Source organism: Porites lutea, chromosome 12 (assembly GCF_958299795.1).
Source record: "Porites lutea chromosome 12, jaPorLute2.1, whole genome shotgun sequence".
In the NCBI taxonomy this organism is placed as follows: domain Eukaryota; kingdom Metazoa; phylum Cnidaria; class Anthozoa; order Scleractinia; family Poritidae; genus Porites; species Porites lutea.
Window position 1 is genome coordinate 6,962,354 of NC_133212.1, and position 21,711 is coordinate 6,984,064.

A 21,711-nucleotide genomic window follows, 5' to 3' on the forward strand; every position below is an offset into this window, starting at 1 on the left:
TCTTAAGAAAATCAGGGATCAAAAAATGAAGCGTGGCGACAAAAAATTTGCCTCGAACAGCTCACTCTTCTGCTGTTCTGAACATTTTAGTGAGACGGACTACAGGAAAAGCCTTACCGGCAAAAGACGTGATCTTGTAAAGAATGCTGTTCCTTCCATTTTCCCATGGTCAGTTGGCAATGACAAAGCCTCTGATAGGTCCGAAAGAGCCAAAAGTCGGGAATGCTAAAGGATTAAACTTTCTGCGATCCCATCCAAGAGTATGGAAAATAAACATCACTCATACGATGCACCTGACATCTATGCAAAGGACTCAAGACGAAGATTCAGGTGAAAAACCATTCGAAGAAGAGAGAGATTTGGTTGCCAAGAATTATGATCTTAAACAAAAGCTGCTTCTTTCAAAATTTGGTTTGGAGAGGTTTGGATCGAATGATGATGACATATTTTTCTACACAGGATTTCAGAGTTACCGAGCTTTCATGGCATTTTGGAACTTTATTAAACCTTGCTCTGGGTCTCTGATGTCGTGGAACACAGCACGCCGAAAAGTGAAAGAAAGCTCCGCAAACAATGCTAATCTATTTCCTTTTTTGCAAGGACAGGAGAAACAAAGAAATAGAAAGAGAGAAATAGAGCCCATCGATCAGCTGTGATTGTTTCTAACAAGGGTGCGTCTTGGCTTATTCGAGCGTGACTTGGCACATAGATTTAGTGTTTCTGTAAGTACCGTGTCTGATGTTTTTATTACTTGGGCAAATTACCTTTACATAATGTTGGGATGTTTGCCTTTATGGCCTTCAAGAGACAAAATAAAACAACACTTGCCAGATTCTTTTAAAGGAAGGTATGGAAACGTACGTGGAATTCTTGATTGCACAGAGCTGAAATGTGAGTTGCTCAAGGATTCTCAGAAGCACTCAGAAATGTACTCAGACTATAAATCTCACGACACATTTAAAGGGCTCATCTTAATTTCACAGAGTGGATGGATAACATTTGTTAGTCAGTTGTATCCAGGAAGAATAAGTGATAAGGAAATTGTGGAGAAGAGTAACTTCTGTCAGTTAATTGAAATGGGGGACCAGTACCTTGCAGACAAGGGTTTTGAGATCCATGACCTAATGGCCCACTGAGGAGCAAGTTTATACATTCCTCCAAAGAGATTTTCTGCCAATGACCAGTTCACACAAAGCCAGTGTTTCGAGACCATGAGTATAGCAAATGTGCGTATTCATGTTGAAAGAGCAATTAAGTGAAACAACGCTTGGCATATTTTTAGTCAAGTTCTGTCTCTTTCGAGCTTTGGGTCCGTAAATCAGATATGGACTGTATGCAGGGGCGGATCTAGGGGGAGGGTGCAGGGGGTGCGCACCCCCCCCCCCCTGAGATGACCTGCGGTTTTCTAATACAACTGGTATTCTGCAAAAAAAACTAAGTGGTTTATTGGTGTTGACGTAGAGCAAGAGACGAGTGCACCCCCTCCTAAAAAAAATCCTGGATCCGCTCCTAGTATGTGCTTTGTTAGTAAATTTCCAATATCCAATTATTTCAGTTTAAAGAAAGAAAGCTTTCAGTTTTTTGGAAGGGATGGGTTCTTATATTAGGGAACTAACAAGTGTGTTTTTGAGGAATTGAATGTTAAACTAAAGATTCTGAAGCTGTTCAGGTCTTGTTACTTTGTATAAGTCTCTGGTTTGGGTTTTTTCAATAATTGGAGGACTTGATATGTGAAAAAGTGAATGCAAAAATAATATTATTCTGTCAAATGCGCATGGGTAGTTTGTGTACTCAGATTTAAAACTGATGGAGACTGACTGTGATTGAAGAAAATATATTTGTCATAGTAATGATGATGGTGATATAATATAGAAAATAAAACTAAAATTTGTCTTTTTTTCAAAACTAAAAGTCTATCTGTAAGACAAATCCTAAAAAATTACAGTCAAAATTTTCAAAAACAATACACAAAAATATCTAGTTTCACCTTCCCTTACACCACCATCCCATCACTTGTAAAGTATAACTTGAATACCATTCCTTGTGCTTTAAAACATACTAAAGCTCTTATGCAGACATTTTGTTAGAGTCAACTTATATCAGTTTCCAAGAAACTAATAGTGTTGCTTTGCGTTCTAAAAACACAACTGTTTTTATTTTGAGATATAGTTCTTGTGAAAAGCAATTAAACTAGGCTTAATTTCATCCTCCCACCTAGACGATGATGTGACCTTGAGAACCAAAACTGGAAATGTGTTGTTGGTTAATATGACAAAGTCAGTTAATGGAATTCCACTGACCCCCATTTGCATCTGGGACTAAAACCAATATTTGTGCTTTTCTTTTACTACAAAGACAGAGTTCAGTTCCATAATTGGCAAACTGCTTTCCTTTTGATGATTATTTATTGCAGTCTCTGGTGACATATCCTGCTTGGACTCTAAACATTTTATTTCCACATTTCTGTATTCAATGTCACCATTGGCATATACTATTGTTGCAATTCTGTCAGGGCTTGCTGCAAGAACATCATTTTCTTTGTCTAAAATTAATCCAATCTCTTGACCTGTCACTTCCTTGATGTCTGGCAATAACAAGAGATATTCTTTGTACAAATCAGCTGCCACAGGTTCATTTTCAATACCAAAGATCAATCCTTTACTTTTATAATTAAAATGTTTAGCTTGTGAATAGCTGACCATTTTTTGGGGTGCTCCTTTTTCTGTATTTTTTTTTACTAGATTTTCTGGTAATTTTGACCCCTGTTTTTGCATGTGAGAAAAGACATCTTTACAGTTACTGGCGGTTATTCTGTTTTGCTTTTGTTCAAACCAAACAGGATTCGTTGATTGTCCTCTTGCTGTCATTTCAATTTGCTTTTGCTTTTCTGTAAGAGTTTCAATAAATAATGTTTCTGTTTGGACTGTTGGCAGTTGTACTTCAGATGGATCAATTGTACTTTCAATAAAACTTGAAATATTCTGTTCTTGCTTTTTGTTATTAACATTACAATCTGATATCTGCTGAAGCTGTAGCTCATCATAATCATTAGAAGGAGTGCTAAGGGGTGCCATTTCTGATTCACACTGCACATTGCAGGGTGGAGCAGAGATTTCATGATTCAAACTTGAATTTGAATTCAGTGCTTGCCCATTTGAGACAGGATTCACATTTTCTTTACCGGCAAGGGAGGAACTACTAACACAGGGTACTACCAAATTTGGAGGCTGCTGGGAATAATCTTGAAGTTGCTTATGAATTGTTGAACCTTTAGCAACAGTGCCAACTATAGTCATTACTGTTTGAATTGTCTTTTCCTCTGGTAACATAGCAGCAAAGGGTATACAAGCATTTATTTTCTGAAGATCTTGCCTCAGCTTTACAATTCCATCAGCATCAAGCTTCTTTGATTTCAATGGTCTGGGGTCGTAAAACTGAGAGTCAATACTCCTTTTCTTCCTACCAGGTAAGTCAGACGCATGTCTTGGTTTTGTTATTTTTAAAGCCATCACTGGAGAGAACTCTAATTCTCGTCTACCCCCTTTTTCCCCATTCCCTCGGTTTTGATGTGCAGCATCTGTTGTCAGGAGTGATATTTTTTAGCTCTGACTTTCTCGCCATGTCCTCAAGTTTCCATATGAGCGCCATAACATGACAACAACACCCACTGTTGGAAGCCGGACACTGCCTACCACACTTTGCTGCTAGAATCTTTGGGGTCCCGCTTTGTTTACAAACCATTTTCACCTTGTATTTAACATTCATCTTATAGGAAGCCCAACAGCAAACACGGACGTATATGATGTTATTTTCCGTGTTATCATACACCTGTAAATCATGCACAAAATTGACCATACGGAGGTCTTTGTCATTTGAGTTTATAACAACTGCTGCATTGGTAAATTTCTTCATGGATTTACCGGAATTTTTACCTGCTCAAAAGCATCCATAAGCACAAATGGGGGCAAAACAGAAAAGTCCTCTGAAAATTGAGTGTTTTCATCCGGTGGGAAAGTGTCTAAAATCGAATTACACAAGCTTGCTTGTTGGTCGATCAGCTCAGTCTGGACTGTTTCGATATCAAGGATCTTAAGCTTTCGTGTAGTTCTTCTCAGGATCAGGGTCAAAAACTTTCTCTCTGTAGTAAGGAATCGTGTTGAATGCCTTAACCCCGCCCCACAAAAGAAAGAAATCTCAAATTAAAAGCAGAAAAGAAAAGATTTTAGCGAAAACGAAATTCTTTTGACTAGCGTGGAAGGTTAGATAACAGTGTTTATGTAATACAGGTGCTGCGAAACTTACTTTTCGACAAGATCTTTCTTCAGTCCCTGTTGGTTCAGTCTTCTCCATTTCAACCAAAATTTCAACTGTGGAATTGTACATTTACTTATGTCTTCTCCATTTTTCTGGGATGAACATGGAATGTCTTCTAGTGTAAGGTTTACATCAGAAGACATTTCATGTCTTCCATGCAAAGTGTCGGTGTTTTCCGCCATGATTTTTGAGATTCTCTCGAAAGATAGCCCTTAGGCCTCGCTTTTATGCAACTTCCGGTCTTAGGCTGAATCGGTGTATCGAATCCACATGGATAAATGATGTGTTTTAAGAATAAAATTAGTTCGGTGAGACCAGTTATACCATGCTGGCTTTCTATAGGTTTTGCCTTTAACAGATAGAGAGAGAAATTTGTTTAAGTTGAAACGCTCTTTTCTTCAGCTGTAATAATCGTAACTCTTTGTAACCTCTGTAGCAATTTGTAATAAGCCGTGTCGCACTTTGTAATAAAGAACTAGCTGTAGCAATATGTATGAACTACCCATTGCACTTTGCAATAAACTGAGCTGTCGCAATTTGAAATAATTTTATCGCCCAGTTGTAATGAACTGTAGATATGAGATTCTCTTGTTGTGAGATTCGCTTTTTAATTATGACGTTGATCTCTGTCAAGACTGACATGAAACATCTTTTGACATGTAGCCTTGTTCGTGTTTAATTAATGGCCCGTTCCTATTTATATACGTGTTGGTTATGTTTTTGATTAGCGATTTTCAGAATGAAAGATTCAACCAGTTTCTATGATTTTTGACATCTGTAATAAATAATAATGGAACTTTAAGAAAATGTTATTTATTTTTGGTAGGTATAAAAGCCTTTGAGATATAGGCATATATTAAAAACCGCATTTTTACGAAAAATGTAAATAACTTCGAAATCCCATGACAGATTTTTCCCTAACTTCAGCAAATAAGCCTCACAGCTCTCTAGTTTTACATCTGAAAGTTTGGAGGCAATCGTGACCGTAGAACTCGCTGCACAAAATTCTGATCAAATTTAACCTTAAAATGCTACGCTAACACATTTGTGAAAGTTGACACACGAATAGAGGTAGCGTGCCGACAGACTATCTCCTATCCGAAAGGACATTCCTACCTAAAGCTTTATTGCAAAAAACAGAGTAATCAGAAACCTACGGCGAATACAGTCAGCACTTTAAGAAGAACAATTTTAAGCTGAGTGCGCACAGTAATATTAAAGAACTTCTATTCATCAAACTTACTTTGTATTTGTCCCTCTCTTTTGAAAACAAATCTTAACAAAGCAAGTTATAGTATCTACGAAAAACTCTCAAGAGTTTTTAGAGAAATAAGGCCACCAACGCCAGTAGTTCTAACCATCCATTTTCAGCTATAATGAACCCTTCATATATGGTAATTTATTCGGGCTTTTAAGACTTACCATCACATTCGCACGGGCAGATTGCTGTTGGGGATAATGAGAAGAATAAGACGATTGTCATATTTGTCTTCATCTTTATTACCAAGTGGTAAACTTCCCTTGCGAATGTGATGGCAAGTCTTAAACGCTTGAATAAATTACCAAATACAAGGGTTTTCAATGCAGCTGGAAAATGGATGGTTAGAAGTACTGGGGTTGGTGGCCTTATTTCTCTTCAGAACGGGAACCTGCGCCCCAAAAAACTCTTGAGAGGTTTTCGTAGATGCTATATTTTGCTTCGTTAAGATTTGTTTTCAAAATAGAGGGGACAAATACAACGTAAGTTTGATGAATAGAAGTTCTTTAATATTACCGCGCACTCAGCATAAAGTTGTTCTTCTTGTAGTGCTAACTATGTTCGCCCGTAGGTTTCTGATTACTGTGTTTCTTGCAATAAAGCTTTCAGTAGGAATATCTTTTCAGATAGGAGATAGTCTGTCGGCACGCTACCTCTATTCGTGTGTCAACTTTCACAAATGTGTTAGCGTAGTATTTTAAGGTTAAATTTGACCAGAATTTTGTGCAGCGAGTTCTACGGTCACGATTGCCTTCAAACTTGCAGATGTAAAACTAGAGAGCTGTGAGGCTTATTTGCTGAAGTTAGGGAAAAATCTGTCGTGGGATTTCGAAGTTATTTACATTTTTCGTAAAAATGCGGCTTTAAATATATGCCGATATCTCAAAAGTTTTTATGCTTACAAAAAACTAAATAACATTGTCTTAAAGTTCCATTATTATTTATTACAGATGTCAAAAATCATAGAAATCGGTTGAATCTTTCATTCTGAAAAACGCGAATCAAAAACATAATCAACACGCATATAAATAGGAACTGGCCACCTTAATTACTGTTTTCATTGACGGACGTTACACCCAAAACTACCGTTTCTTCGTTGTTTCTTGCTGTTTCCCGAGAGACTAGCTGAAATTTTTTAAAGAGCTCTATCAAGGTTTTAGCATTCTTTGAAAAGCTAAGCAACTTGAGAAAACCCAACAGCTAGTGGCGAACAGCCTTCAACAAATGATAAGAAACCATCAGGGAGTGAAGATCAGTGTCTAATGATGGATGCAGTGGTTATAATGCATTATGATATGATTTTGTTAAAGACATCACACAGAGTGACAGGTTTTCAATAAGCCAAGTTATTTAAATCTTTATAAAAAATGTTGCTGCACTACGAAAAGAAACTACTGAAAGTATGGTTTTAGTCCATTATCATTTGAGTTTTGGTAATAGGGGGCTTGCTTTGTTTACCCGAATTTTTTTGACTCCTGAAAAAAGATTAATTCGGAGTTCGTCAATTTCATAATTAAAAAACTTATGATTATAAAAGTTCGGCAATTTTGTAATATATAGATCTGGCCAAGGCTAAAAGCGAGGCGTCCATTTCTATAATTTTAATTACTTAAAACCAAAAATTACGATATGGATATTTTTTAAAGCATCACAGGGTGTCAGGTTTTCAATTTTCCAAGTTATTTAAATCTTTAGAAAATGTTGCAGGACTACGAAATTCCGTCAAGAAGAAATTTTTTATCATTTAGCAAGAGTTTTACTGATTTTAATAGGTGATTCCCTGAGTACCAAAGACAAGATGTTAATTTTAACCAGGTAAGTTGAATTACTCTCAAGAAGAATATTACAAAGCGCAATGTTTATTACAAATTTGTGACAGGGCAGTTGTTTCAAATTGCGACAACTCTTTCATTAACAAAATGCTTCACGGTTTATTACATGGACACCAATATGGCCGCCGGAAAGCAACAGAAACATCTGTTTTCGAGTTTTCCTTTTAATGCGTGAATTCTTCGCTTGAGGAACTCATAAAGATTAAAGTAATATTTATTCTGACACAAGGAAAGTTTAGATAGCAAAATCTCCCAAGACCGGTAATGTTTTTAACCCACATAAGAAATTTTCCTGCCGTCAGCTAAATGCCGCGTCACGCAAAAGCCTGGAAATTTTAAGCGTCCTCTCTCTCGACAAAAAAAAAAAAAGCCTTTCGAACAAAAAAATTGTTTATTTTAAGTCGTTTAGGTGCTGTAATACCTCGTGAAAGTAGAAACTCAAAGTAATCGACAGTTTCTTAGTTTGATTTTTGGTGACGTCATGTGCAAACCAAAAATAATAACAGTTTGCGTTTCACAAATTAAAACACTCAGACTCCATCTCCATTCACAAAGCGACGGAAAAAGCTATTAAAAGAGATTATACTAAATATTTATGAAGAAGATATCTATTTAACACCATGGTCGGTGACAGTTGAAACAACATATATTATTTGTCGTTAACTGAAGTCCACTTTCGTACTACCGAAGTGACATTGACCATTTTCTTAAAAAGGGAAAGAAGTCCCATCAGGTGAGGTTATTCTACCCCTTAAGAAGAATATCATTCACAAATTATAAGCGTCAGGTAGGTACGGCTAAGATTTATTTAACTTAATATGTTTTCTCTTATGGCCAAAGAAACTCGAGAGACACATAATTTCAGTCACAATTCCATTGTTTTGGGACTCATCAACCTAGCTGAAAAAAAAATCCAGACCAAAGAATTTAATTTTTGCAGGTTTCTTTTTCACTTTCATATATAAGTATAGCACTTTTTGCGCAAAATCCTCGGGTCAATTTAGTAAACAAATAATTCTGTAAACTGTAAGCGGACATCTGTGGATTTGTGCATTGTTTTCGTTAGGCGAATTCCACAAATGTGATCACTTCCATTAACTCTAAATTTGTGGATGTTCTCATCCCTTTCAAATAAAAATCTTAAATCTTAAGTTTCATCTTGAGTTTACGATTTCTCTGCGCAAACATCTTTTCAACGTGAAGAGGGGTGGAAGAAAAGCGGGAATTTCAATGAAAAAGTTGTAGCAAGTTTTTTTTTGGAGAGCCATCCTTTGAAAAAGAACCCGTCTACTGAAATTTAGTGATTAGCCTTCTGTGCCTCATTTTCTCAGCAGAAACATCGTTTTAATAAGTGAACGGTCCTCAGCCACCCATTTTCATCCCTTGTCAGATTCTAAACTAAAATCGTGCGATTTTTTTTTTACAGCTAAAAGGTTTTATCGCAGTGGGATTTGGGGCCTTAGATGGCAGACTTTCCTCTTGTCTTTTTACAGCCGTGTTTTGTTGACAAAAAAAAATCCATCCAGGTATTTTAATGCTATGCCGTCAGACTACAAAATCGATTGCGTTTTACAAATAGGCTCCATAATAAACAGTAAATGTCATTGACCGGTCACAAACATGCAATGTGCGCTAACATGTCACACCTGTGAACAATAACCTTCCAAATAAGCAGACCGTCGGTTGATTCGGCAGATAGGCTCCGTAAGAAACCGTAAATGACGTAAATGTCATTTACCTGTCACAAACATGAGATGTGCGCTAGGATATCACACTCGTAACTAATACTTCACATAAGTTAACTATATTTCGAAACCGACTGTGGCGCGATCTAGGAGACCGAGTGATTTCCAAGTGCCTTCATGCTGACAACCGAGCTGGCTGGCTGGTTCCATCTTTTACCCGTCTCAGCGTCGAGAAGAAGCCCTAAACGAATGCAGCTATCTCTGTTTTTGGAAATTGGCCTCGGTTTCTGATTGATTTCAGATTTACCGATTTCCGGATGATCCGGATTTCCGGTTTTTCACATTTCCGGTTTACGAGTCAACCTGCAGCCGATTGAATGGAAGGTTTACCCGAGGTTGTAGCACTTAAATCTCAATTTTCTTACCGAAAATAAAACCTGCTTAGTTAATTTTCTGATTCTCTAGCAAACGCTCATCTCTGGACAGTTGTTTTACCGAGCTATTTAGCTCGAAACATGACACAGTTTCACCTGTTTTGAGATTTGGATTGTCAGCATGGACTTCAAATCGGGGCGCATACCAGCGATTTTTAAAGTACATTTACCGGAATTTTATGGAATCTGGCATCTCAGGGATTGTAATATGGCTCAATTTGTGAGTCAGTGCTAGTAATGAATTACATAAGCCGTACTTTTGACAAAATCAGCTTGAAATAGATCCGTTACGCTAGAGCTAAAAATATGGAATAAGCTCGCATATGCGTTGATACGATCATAACTTTTAAAATGATGAAATCGTATATGGTTTTTGTATGTTCTTAATAACAGGTGATCCATCTTTTCGTTTATCAGATCTAGAGCTTTCAACTAGGTCCCAAACGTCAGAATTAAGCTGTTAGAAACCCGGGTAATTTTTAGCCTTTCGCTTCAAGGCAATAAGTTGGGGTCATATTTTGCTTGATTTTGTTTTTTCAGCGAAAAACTATAGGTGTTTACCTATAAATATATATAAAATTCATTGGCAGATGGTGCAAATCAAACATTTTACAGCGCCGTAAAAAATGCCCTATTTTCCATTTTCAAGTCGAACAAACTGGCCGTGGCGAGACAAAATACTCAGGGCCCCCAGTGCAGCCCGAGAATTATTGTGAATGAAAGCAAACCTATTTAGTCTCGTTTGCGTAGTAGCGAGACTCATAAACTGCAAGCCATTTTTGTTTTCGTATTAGTACACAAAAGGGGAGTTGTAGTCCCAGGCGTTCTTAGCGGAGACCAAGGAAACTGGTAATAGAGTCGTTGCGTGACCGAAGCCAGGCATGTTTTGCGAAGAAAGCTTAGGAGAGACTAAGGAGGTTCGATCCAGTTTTTCAGAGTCAATATCCACCAAGTTTGAGCATAAACTACGTCGCCATAAACGAAGATTTGGAAATATTGTTACCACAGTTGTATTAGATAAAGATGAAAATTTGTTATGATTGGGGTTGCAATGTCGTCGGAGTTGTCATAGCAACGAAATGACGCCATTACCTATTTTACCTGCAGCAGTATTTCTCGTTACTGGGACTTGTTCTTCCAAAATCGTTCAAGGGAGCATTTCCTCCAAGAGGATCTGGATGGGGTTAACTCACAACTGACAATTGCCTTGGGTTTTACTGACAACTGACAAAGGACCTGATTGTCCATTATTTTCTATAAAACCCGTTTTTAAGGCCTTGGAATCGCTTCACACTTCTCGTCAGACAATGCGATCAAATGTGCGTTTTTATGGGTAATTTTAGCAGTGTCATATTTTGTTAATGATTTACTGTAACACCATTTGTCATATACCATCTGCTCAAATTTACGCTCCTCTGAGAACATGTCAGCATACGATGGCTGCTACTGAGGGCGTTGCAAAAGCAATTGCAAGTTTTTGCCGAAACGATTCAGGTACGGATTTTCTTACAATCTACTTCCCAATATTACCTGCCAACTTTTTCTGAGTCAAATACGTTAGATTTTGACCTCATGACTGGCGGGATTTCCGGAAACGTCTCGGCTACTTCCGCAGATTTCCGACGACTTTCCCGAAGACTTCCGAACGGTGCCCAAAATGTCCGCACGTATTTCGAAGACATCTGAGCACTTCCGAAGCTACTTAAAAGACGACAATTTTAGCGTGCTTTGATTTCGTTAGAACATAAAAAACGACACAAAGTCATCATTTAACGCCTTTTTAGATTGAGGTTTCCTCTTTTTATCATGTGTCAAAGAACGATTTGTCCGGATTTGTGAGTCAGGTGTAAGAAATTGTCCTTGATGCGTGAGTTCGATGTCTTTAGTCCAGAGGCGTCAGTCTTTAGTCAAGACTCGTGCATAATGCGTGAGAGTTGCCAGGTATACAATATTCTGAAGGTATAAATTTTGATTGGCTTAATGTTTGGAAATGTTGAACTTTGGCCCGCAAAAACGTTCGAGTGGGGGAGATTTACACAAGAGTTGAGAAATGGAGGGCCACTTCAAATGCTTACAATAGCAAACCAAATAAAAATTAACCTACTAATTACTGGTCAAGGGTGTTGCACTAAGTGGGGCCAAAAACATGTCATTACAGGATGACTGGCTAGAATCTGGTACTGATTCACTTAGGCCAGCCCTGGTCGCTTCGATTTCATGCACATTTCTCTTCTTTTGCGTTAAAAGACATACCTTTGCTAAGTTTCCTACTTTCTGGAAGTAGTGACATGTAGCATTCTTCGCTGGGCACTGCTCTCGAGGGTGGTGACCCCAGCCACTGTTTTTGCGGGCTTTCGGTCTACTTGAGCCAGTATAAGGAGTTGGTCGCTAGTTTCCTTGGCGTTGATATCCTTTACGAACATTGATCGAGTATACTTGGGTATTCATTAGCTAAAGCTGTTTGTCTGCCGACTCTTCTGACTTTGCCATATCACGAACGCCCTTGAAGGTGAAAGCATTTCCTACTTTGAAGCAGTCCTTTTGAAAACGGTCAGAGTTCATTCTTAGCACAACGAAATCCCTCATGGATCGATCATTGTGCTCGATCAGGTAGTTGGCCTCCTTCACAGGGATTCTCAGTTTTGCAATAAATTATTCCAGAGAGAGGGTACCTTGTCGGTAGTGGTGAAGCTCCTACATTGCTATTAACTCATTGGAGTGTGGCTTTACAAATTTTCGAATGTCATCTAGTAATTATCCAGCTTTTCTAGCTCATCCGCAGACATCTCCCAGCTGTTGAAAAGTTCGATTCCGCGTTCTCCCGACGAGTATAACAGATGCTTGCATTTGATTTCTTCTTCAACTTTCGCCATCGGCCGGGTGACAGTTCACATCTTTGTTTCCACATTTTGGAGCAATTATATAAGTTGTCATCTGTGCTGAAGGCCCCTTGTCGATGAATGAGGGACTCACCATTTTGTTTGTTGTGTCACTCGCTCGTTCGTTCACTGAAGTTGGAAGACTTACACCAGTTTCCTCAGTTGGATTTTCGTGCTGATTTAAACAGAAAGAGTTTATTTTCTTCTTTTTCTAATCCCACGTCTGACACCATGAAAAGATACGCATTAGGTCAAAACACTTGCTTTTAATAATCCTCCGACTCTCTATGAATACAAGCTCGGTCGTAGAGAAACATGTGTTTTAGTGAATGCATTGCGCATGCGCAAGGTTGATTATGTAACACAAGTAAGCACTAAGGTAGTCGAAAAAAAGAAGAATCTTAATTAGAAAACTTCGATGGTGAAGCTAACTGGTCGGGTGTTTTAAACTTGCATTGTATGCAGAGGAGTCTTGCTATGAGCATGCGGTTTATTTTCAGAGATGACTGAAAGAACGCGCCATGTCCATGACCTTTTTTTTTATCTCTGGCAATGATATAATTATCTGTCGAATCGAGGCCCTTGAATTTTCGTGTATTTATACAAGCGTATAGCCTGCGACTGCAGACGTATTTCCGGTCGTCGCTAACACGCGTACTAAATAATCAGTTCAGAAACATATCGTCGAATACGATATAAAAAGTAAATATCCTGAATAATACTCGATCGTCGATAAAGTAGGAAGTGAAAAGCAGAGTAAATCCTGTTTCGTGTAGCATTAATCGCCTCCTCATGTCTTATATAATCTCCAAGCAAGCAAGAGGGACTGTCCGTTTTAAGAGCGTTCTTGTTTAGTTACAGTCTCGATAAAAGCTTTCACTTGCCACAGTTTCAGGCAAAAATATTTTCACGCGAAATGGAGTGGGAGGATTTTACTGAGACAGCCTCTTAAATATTTGTTCCGCTTTTTTATCCATAGTGTAAATAAGGGCATTTATCTGAAGAACTTCACCTTTGGCGTTGAATTTAATAGCGCACCTGAACCGCTTGAAATGCTGTTTCCAATCTGGCCACTCTTGATTACTCTCGCCTATGCGCAGTACAATCATAACAAGTTTAAAATACAAAACCGGGCTTTTTCATTTTGTTGAGTTTTCGTTTCAAGAGAGTATCAACAGTGCGCCTAGTTTGGAAGTCTGCTGTAAATAATTTTGGGATGCGCCCCTTCCCCACGGGCAGAATACCTCTTTTATGATATTCTTTAACCCTCTCCGTATATTTTATCCAGCAGGAACAGTTGACGCTACGAAAGAAAAAAAAATGGATTCCATGAACAGCCAACTGGCAGAAATGTTAAGAGAGTTTAAATCCAGAAGCAAGACCAAAGTTATTCTGGAATCAGGTTTATTCATGCTTATTTTGTTGTTCCTGTTTGTTGGAAACGCCTTAACACTGCTGGTTCTGTTGTTAAACCGACGAATGCGAACAATTCCAAACATGTTCGTGGCATCACTCGCCGTCTCCGACTTATTACTAGGAGTTTTCAGTGTTGGTGCTTTAGGCATCCCTACATTAGTGACTTCTCATTGGCCTTTCAATGACACGATCTGTCAATTTCAAGGTTTCATTATTATTGCGATGGTTGTTGCATCGATCCAAACGTTGGTCTTATTGGCGGTGAACAGATATTTTAGAATCGTCAAATCGACAAAGTACCGCCGTTACTTCACCAAGAAGAAAACCCTAACTATGATTTTTCTGACATGGCTCTATTCTATTTGTTTTCCCCTAATTCACTTGCTAAGAGGGAAAAAAATGATCTTTCATCCCTCCAAGTTCTTCTGTTCTTTTCCAATCGAAAGCAATGCATTTCTAGCCTATGGTTTTCGGCTTTACGTAGGGTTTCTTACCGGTGTTATAATCTACTGCTACATTAGAATCTTCACAACAGTTCGCCACCACAATAACAATTTTCCTGGCAATCCAATAAACCCGGTAAACGTAGAAGAATTTAAGGTGGCTCTCACCATATTCGTAGTAGTGGTGCTTTTTAATCTTTGTTGGATTCCAGTCTTAACAATTGACCTTGTGGACACGGTTCACCAAAAGTGGACCTTCCCTCCCGAGGCTTACCTGGTATATACCTTTTTGGCCACTATAAGCAGCGCTTTGAATCCTTTAATTTACGGCGTGCTCAACAAGAGTTTTCGCAAGAATTACCTGAAGGTACTACGTTGCAGATGCTGCCGATCTCAAGCAGTTGTAGAACCATTGGCTCTGCGAGTAAGAGCGAGGGTTGTCGCCATGGGACCATTGCCTTAATTAAAAGATACTGCTGGAAACGAATTAGCAGTTTAGGTTGTGTCACATTGAACTCCCCTTACCTGCAGTGTGACAACTGGCGTGACCTATTTTCTTATCTCAACATTGAGTCTCGAATAATTACCAAGTCGGCCCATGAGGCATAAAAATGTTATTAAAAACTAAATCATTGGATAATGCAATTCTAGTGCTATGATTGGCTTAGCCATCATAGTATATGGGCCATTATACCATGCTATCCAAATATTGTAACTGTATGCGTCTGCTCAAAATTAAAAACGAGGTAATAATCGGTTGCTTTTACAAATAAAGTCGGGAAGATTTCTTGATATTTTGTTTACGTTTTTAATAAAACAATTATTCCACTCTCTCTCGTTGGATATGAGATGATTATAGCCCACTCGGCGCTCTATACGCGTTGGCTATGTACCATCTCATATCCAACGCACACTGATGGAATAATTGCTAAATATATAATAAGGGTTGGCCAGGGGGATTAGTAATATGCCATTATACCCGAAATGAATTTTGCTGATATACATGAGCGTTACGTTGGTTGCTACCTCGATTCACACATTGGCCGTTTTCACATTTGAGACTGACTATCTACATGTTCAAAACCCGTCAAAATTGACAGACAAACAGACAAAAAGTCAGACTAATTATTCGTCCAAAATTAGAACCGTTCCGTTTTCACATAAAGACTGGTTATTATTCAACGGATAACCCGTCTGGGACGGATGATCCTCTATTGTGTGAAAACGGTCATTGGCCTTATTGACGGTGAACAGGTGCTATAGATCCGTGAAAATAACCAGCCAATTACCGCCGCTATATAATCACCGAGAAGGAACCCCTAAAGATGATTCTTGTGTGGTGGCAATATTTCATATGCGCTTTATTTTATCTTCCAATCGAAAACAGTGCATTTATGGCCTATGGTCAACAACTTTATCTACAGGGTTTCCAAACTGCATCATCTTTTATTGTTATCTTACAGTCTTTAAAACCCTTCGCAGTCATAACAATTTTCATCTCTGTGGTAATCCAAAGAACGCATTAAACGTAGAAGTTAAGGTGGCGCGCACTGTATTCGTCACAGTGAATTAATCTGTTTTGGACAACTTTCTAAAGATGGACCTTCCCTCCTGAGGTTTCCATGGCATAAGCGTTTCTGGCCACTTTATGCGACGTGATAAACAAGACAAACAAGAGCTTTCGTGAGAATTGTTTGAAGGTGTTACGCTGCAGGTAGTCGGCACTTCCGGTGTAATTAAATGAATAAATAAATAAATAATCACACCTTCGGAAGCAAGTAATTGTCTCCTGAGTGTTATATTTGAACCTTCAAACAACGGACATAAGCATTGAAAAATTGTTAAACCTAATTAACAGTATTGTTGGAGGAGGAGCTTTAAGCAAATTAACCCGGTTTTCAAAACTCCAGGTAGAATTGTAATTATAATGTCTTTATTCATTTGATAAAATGAAAATACATGACAAAAGTTACAGTGGTGGAGACTAAGTTATTTTAAAAAACATACTAACTAACAAGCGCTTAGAAATTCAAAGTAACATAATAAAGGTAAGAGATTGCTAATTAATACTTAAAATTTAACCTATTCATAAAACTATTTTTAAAGCTTTCGGTGTTTACTTTAGGTAACAGGCTACAAATACATCTTAGCTTTGTCGAAGTCATGGGGTATTAATAGTATACATTAATTTGTAAATATTAGCATAACGTCGAAACAGTGAAACAAAACTTCTTGACACTGAAAGCAACCCGTTTTTTTAAAAGCAATAAAATAATAATTTCCTGTACGTCAAAACACCGTAAGGACACACTGCTATTACGGATTTAAAAACTACCATTAATGAAAATAAGAGTAGCGAAAAGCCTTATCTTAATTAATTTTTAGTTTGCATGTCTAATCTGTGTGCAAATTTTCCCCTTTCCTCTCTCCTTTCAGTTTCATTACCTTCTCTATTTTCCTACTAATGAGTCACTTATCAGTTGCGTTTGAATTTTGTTGTTACTTCAATCAACGGTTACTTCTGAAGGTTTATATAAGGGTAGCGTACGAAAAGTCGAGTTAAAAGTTGAATTATTTTTCCGCTATGCGTTTTTTCCTAATGTTTATCATCGCAGTTTGCGGGTTATTTCTTACAATAAAATGGTTCAAAAGGGGAAAATGTTTTTCATCCCAACTGAACTTCATCAGCCACTGTAAAAATGTGATTTTGAGAATGAATATATCGAGAGAGCTGAAAACGTGTCTGCAATTGTCTCAATTCGAAGGGGGTGGGGAGCAGAGAGGTCCTTCGTAACCGGATCTCAATTACCTCCCATCCTTTTGCTTCCTACTTTTGCCTGTTTTTGAAGCTCTTCTCTTGGCAAAAAATGTTGTTATGATCTAGTTTTCATTTTGAGTGTTGGGGTAGACCCTTTTCACTGGTGGTCCGTCTCTTCGCCCTACCCTTCCCCCCTCAAACTGGCGGCAAACCCGTTGGGGGGTAGCGCGAATAGACGGCTGACATTTCAGACTATTTAACTGGCCAAGTTGCATTGAAATCGAAGAGATAGCATGTAGCACACCTGCTTGGTGCACCCATGGACTCACTTTTAATATTGTTCTGCCTGACGTTTGCTCAGGTAGCCCAAGCTCACTATGAGTGCCCTGAACAACATCGTCCTATTTAGCTAATTATAACTATTCATAACGGCAACAATTATAAGACGTTGTATGAGAATTACCCTATTTTTCCATAATTGGGCGAAACATGCATTAAAAGATGACAATAGTTTCCCTCTATTGTCATCTGGGTGAAAAACTGTCGCTCGCAAAAAGGCATTAAACAGTGCCTAGGAGGACTGAAATGCAGCCAGAACTCAAAGAAAAACAAGAAGACGCTAAAGGTAAGTTTCAAAGCGATATTTAATGTAAATTTTGCTAATTTAGTGAGCAAAGAATATTTCTCATGCAACGTCTTACAATTTTCTTGCTGTAAGAATGAGTAATTAACTTAGAAGGGTAGTGCTCTCGGGTTCTTGAAATTCTAAGAGGCCTGAAAAGAAGTCAACCCACAAATAAACATAAGAAAATACAAAATGCAATCTTAAAAGGAAAAAGTGCATGTTTCGCTCAATTATGGAGAAATAGGGTAATTCTCATACAACGTCTTATAATTGTTGTCGTGTGAATAATTAATTAGCTAAATAGGATAATGTTGTTCAGGGCTCTCATATTGAGTTTGGGCTACCTCTGACGTTTGTGGCAGAATCCACTTCTTGTGTCCCAGAAACACCTGCCCCTCGTTGATTAAAACTAAACTATAAAACTTTTAGCACGAGGACTGAATATTGCTAAAGGCAGTTGACAATAGTCGATTTCGGAGCTCAGCCTTATAAGGTATTAGTTTTAATCAACAATGATTTGGATACTGCCACAAGAGAGCTGCTGTTTCAAGAAAACCTAAAAGGACCACAGGTAACTGAACGTCACTTATTCTTCTATTCCACTTTGTGTATTTTATACCCAAATATCAATTGTGGTGCTATTTAATCCTTGATGTAATATTTGGACTGATGATTTTTCTAGAGTTTCTACTGCAAAGTAATAGTAACGCAAGTAAAACACGAAAAAAGGTCGTATTTTACGTATGTTTACACGCAATAATTTTTTCAGTGGCAGAAATCCAGTTAAACAGTCTAGTTCATAAAATTAACCAGGTTTCCTAGTCGAGTTTTCTTCATAGTGGGCGAGTTAAGACATCCGCTGTAATCCTTCCCCTGGCAGAATACCTCGGCTCTTTCAGTGAACTTGTTTAACCCTTTGTGGCGTCAATTTTTTTTTGCTAGCAGGAACTGTTTGACGCTTAAAAAAAATGGATTCCACAGAGGACCAACTTGCAGAAATGTTAAGAGAATTTAAGTCAAGAAGCAAAGCCAAAGTTATTGTGGAATCTGGTTTATACGCTCTTATTGTGTTGTTTGTGTTTGTTGGAAACTTTCTTACACTCCTGGTTATGTTGTTAAACCGACGGATGCGAACAATAGCAAACATGTTGGTAGCATCACTCGCTGTTTCAGACTTATTATTAGGAGTTTTCCTTGCAGCGCCATTAGGCATTCCAACATTGGTGACTTCCCGTTGGCCTTTTAGTGACACGACCTGCCAATTTCAAGGTTACCTATCCTTTTCTTTGGCTTTCGCTTCGATTCACACATTGGTCTTGATGGCAGTGAACAGGTATTATAGAATCGTCAAACCGACAAAGTACCGCCACTACTACACCAAGAAGAAAACCCTTATCATGATACTTGTGACATGGTTCTGTTCTATTTGCGCTCCACTAATTTACGTGCTACTTGGGAACAAAATGGTCTTTCATCCTTCAAAGTTCAAATGTTTTATTCCAATCAAAAACAGTTCATTTTTGGCCTATATTGTTCTTCTTTACGAAGGGATTCCAACCTGTGTTATAATCTACTGCTACTTTAGAATCTTTACAACAGTTCGCCACCACAATAGCAGTTTTCATCACCGCGGCAATCCAATAAGCTCGGTAAACGTAGAAGAAGTTAAGGTGGCTCGTACCATACTTGTTATAGTGCTGTTTTTTAATCTGTGCTGGATTCCAATCTTAATAATTGACTTTTTGGACACGATTTTTCAAAGATGGATCTTCCCTCCCGAGGCTTATATGGCATATACGTTTTTGGGGGCTATAAGCAGCGCTTTGAATCCCTTCATTTACGGCGTGCTCAACAAGAGTTTTCGCAAGAATTATCTGAAGGTACTACGTTGCAGATGCTGCCGATCTCAAGCTGTGGTAGAACCATTGGATGTGCGAGTAAGAGCGAGTGTTGTCGCCATGGGACCATTACCTTAATTAAAAGATACAGATAAAAACGAATTAGCAATTTAGGTTGTGTCACATTTAACTTTTTTTACCTGTAGTGTGACATCTGGCCTGACCTATTTTCTTATCTCAACATTGAGTCTCGAATAAGCGTCATGTCGACCCATGAGGCATTTTATTTGTTGCATAAAAATGTTATTAAAAACTGAGTCATTGGATAATGCAATTCTAGAGCTCTGATTGGCTTAGACTTATTAATAGGGGTTGATATAGTTCCTTTATCCATTGCAGCATTAGCGACATTAGTAACTTCCCATTGGCTTTGCTAGTAAGTGTTATAATATAATCTATATAATGCTACATAATCACCAAGGAGGAACCCTTAGAGATGATTCGTGTGTCGTGGCTTTATTTTGTATGCGCTCTATTTTATCATCCAATCGAAAACAGTGCATTTATAGCCTATGGTCAACAACTTTATCTACAGGGGTTCCAAACTGCATCATCTTTTATTGTTAAGTTAGAATCTTCATTACCCTTCTCAGTTTTCATCAATAGTCGATGTCGGAGCTCAGCCGTTTTATTAACATAAGGTATTAGTTTTAATCTACAAGAATTAGGTGCTTCTGTAACTGTTTTGGCTTCTGCCACAAGGAAGCCGCTGTTTCAAGAAAGCCTAAGAGAAACACAGGTAACTGAACGTCACTTATTCTTCTATTCCACTTTGTGTATTATATACCCAAATATCAACTATGGTTCTATTTTATCCTTACATAATGTAATATTTGGACTTGGACGGAACATTTTTCTAGAGTTTCTACTGCAAAGTAATAATAACGCAAGTAAAACAGGTAAAATACTCGTATTATTCGTCTGTTTACACATTATATTTTTTTCAGTGACAGAAAGTCAGTTAAACACTCTAGTTTATAAATTATACTAGGTTTCCTTGTCGAGTTTTCCTTTCAAGAGGTTCTTAATAGGAGCGAGTTTAGACATCCGCTGTAATCCTTTCCCTGGCAGAATACCTCTGGCAACTCTTTTTAAGAAACTCGTTTAACCCTTCGTGGTGTCAATTTTTTTGTTAGCAGGAACTGTTTGACGCTTAAAAAAATGGATCCCACAGAGGACACACTGGCAGAAATGTTAAGAGAGTTTAAGTCAAGAAGCAAAGCCAAAGTTATTTTGGAATCAGGTTTATACGTTCTTATTGTGTTGTTTGTGTTTGTTGGAAACTTTCTTACACTCCTGGTTATGTTGTTAAACCGACGGATGAGAACAATTCCAAACATGTTCGTAGCGTCACTCGCCGTTTCAGACTTATTAATAGGAGTTAATATAGGTCTTTTATCCATTGCAGCATTAGTGACTTCCCATTGGCCGTTTAAAGACACGACCTGCAAATTTCAAGGTTCATTAGCCTTTACGTTGTGTTTCGCTTCGATTCACACATTGGTCTTGATGGCAGTGAACAGATATTATAGAATTGTCAAACCGACAAAGTACCGACGCTACTTCACGAAGAAAAAAACCCTTATCATGATTCTTGTGTCGTGGTTTTATTCTGTTTGTGCTCCATTAATTTACGTGCTAAGTGAGAGCAAAATGGCCTTGTTTCATCCTTCAAAGTTCTTATGTTTTATTCGGCTCCAAAACACTGCATTTTTGGCCTGTGGTCTTCTACTTTACATAGGGATTCCAACTTGTGTTATAATCTACTCCTACTTAAGAATCTTTACGACAATTCGCCACCACAATAGCAGTTTTCATCACCCCGGCAATCCAATAAGCTCGGTAAACGTAGAAGAAGTTAAGGTGGCTCGCACCATACTTGTTATAGTGCTGTTTTTTAATTTGTGCTGGATTCCAATCTTAACAATTGACTTTTTGGACACGATTTTTCAAAGATGGATCTTCCCTCCCGAGGCTTATATGGCATATACGTTTTTGGGGGCTATAAGCAGCGCTTTGAATCCCTTCATTTACGGCGTGTTCAACAAGAGCTTTCGCAAGAATTATCTGAAGGTACTACGTTGCAGATGCTGCCGATCTCAAGCTGTCGTAGAACCACTGGCTCTACGAGTAAAAGCGAGTGTTGTCGCCATTGGGCCACTGCCTTAA

General features: G+C 38.2%; 3 protein-coding genes across 3 annotated transcripts; all 3 read left to right on the forward strand.

Moving 5' to 3' along the window:
- The first annotated feature begins 2,945 nt into the window (after window positions 1-2,945).
- On the forward strand, window positions 2,946-14,831 carry LOC140921999 (melatonin receptor type 1A-like). Its single transcript, XM_073372019.1, has 2 exons — window positions 2,946-3,466; window positions 13,691-14,831. Exon 2 carries the CDS (start codon window positions 13,723-13,725, stop codon window positions 14,722-14,724), a length of 1,002 nt encoding a protein of 333 aa, XP_073228120.1. The 5' UTR covers window positions 2,946-3,466; window positions 13,691-13,722; the 3' UTR covers window positions 14,725-14,831.
- A 3,781-nt stretch (window positions 14,832-18,612) lies between these two features.
- On the forward strand, window positions 18,613-19,620 carry LOC140953631 (melatonin receptor type 1B-B-like). Its single transcript, XM_073403049.1, has one exon. The coding sequence runs from the start codon at window positions 18,613-18,615 to the stop codon at window positions 19,618-19,620; it is 1,008 nt and encodes a 335-aa protein (XP_073259150.1).
- A 1,083-nt stretch (window positions 19,621-20,703) lies between these two features.
- Window positions 20,704-21,711, forward strand: LOC140953632 (histamine H2 receptor-like). Its single transcript, XM_073403050.1, has one exon. It carries the CDS (start codon window positions 20,704-20,706, stop codon window positions 21,709-21,711), a length of 1,008 nt encoding a protein of 335 aa, XP_073259151.1.

Bases quoted from the DNA above. Each gene is read 5' to 3' on its own strand.
- LOC140921999 (XM_073372019.1), top strand. From the start codon at position 13,723: ATGGATTCCATGAACAGCCAACTGGCAGAAATGTTAAGAGAGTTTAAA.
- LOC140953631 (XM_073403049.1), top strand. From the start codon at position 18,613: ATGGATTCCACAGAGGACCAACTTGCAGAAATGTTAAGAGAATTTAAG.
- LOC140953632 (XM_073403050.1), top strand. From the start codon at position 20,704: ATGGATCCCACAGAGGACACACTGGCAGAAATGTTAAGAGAGTTTAAG.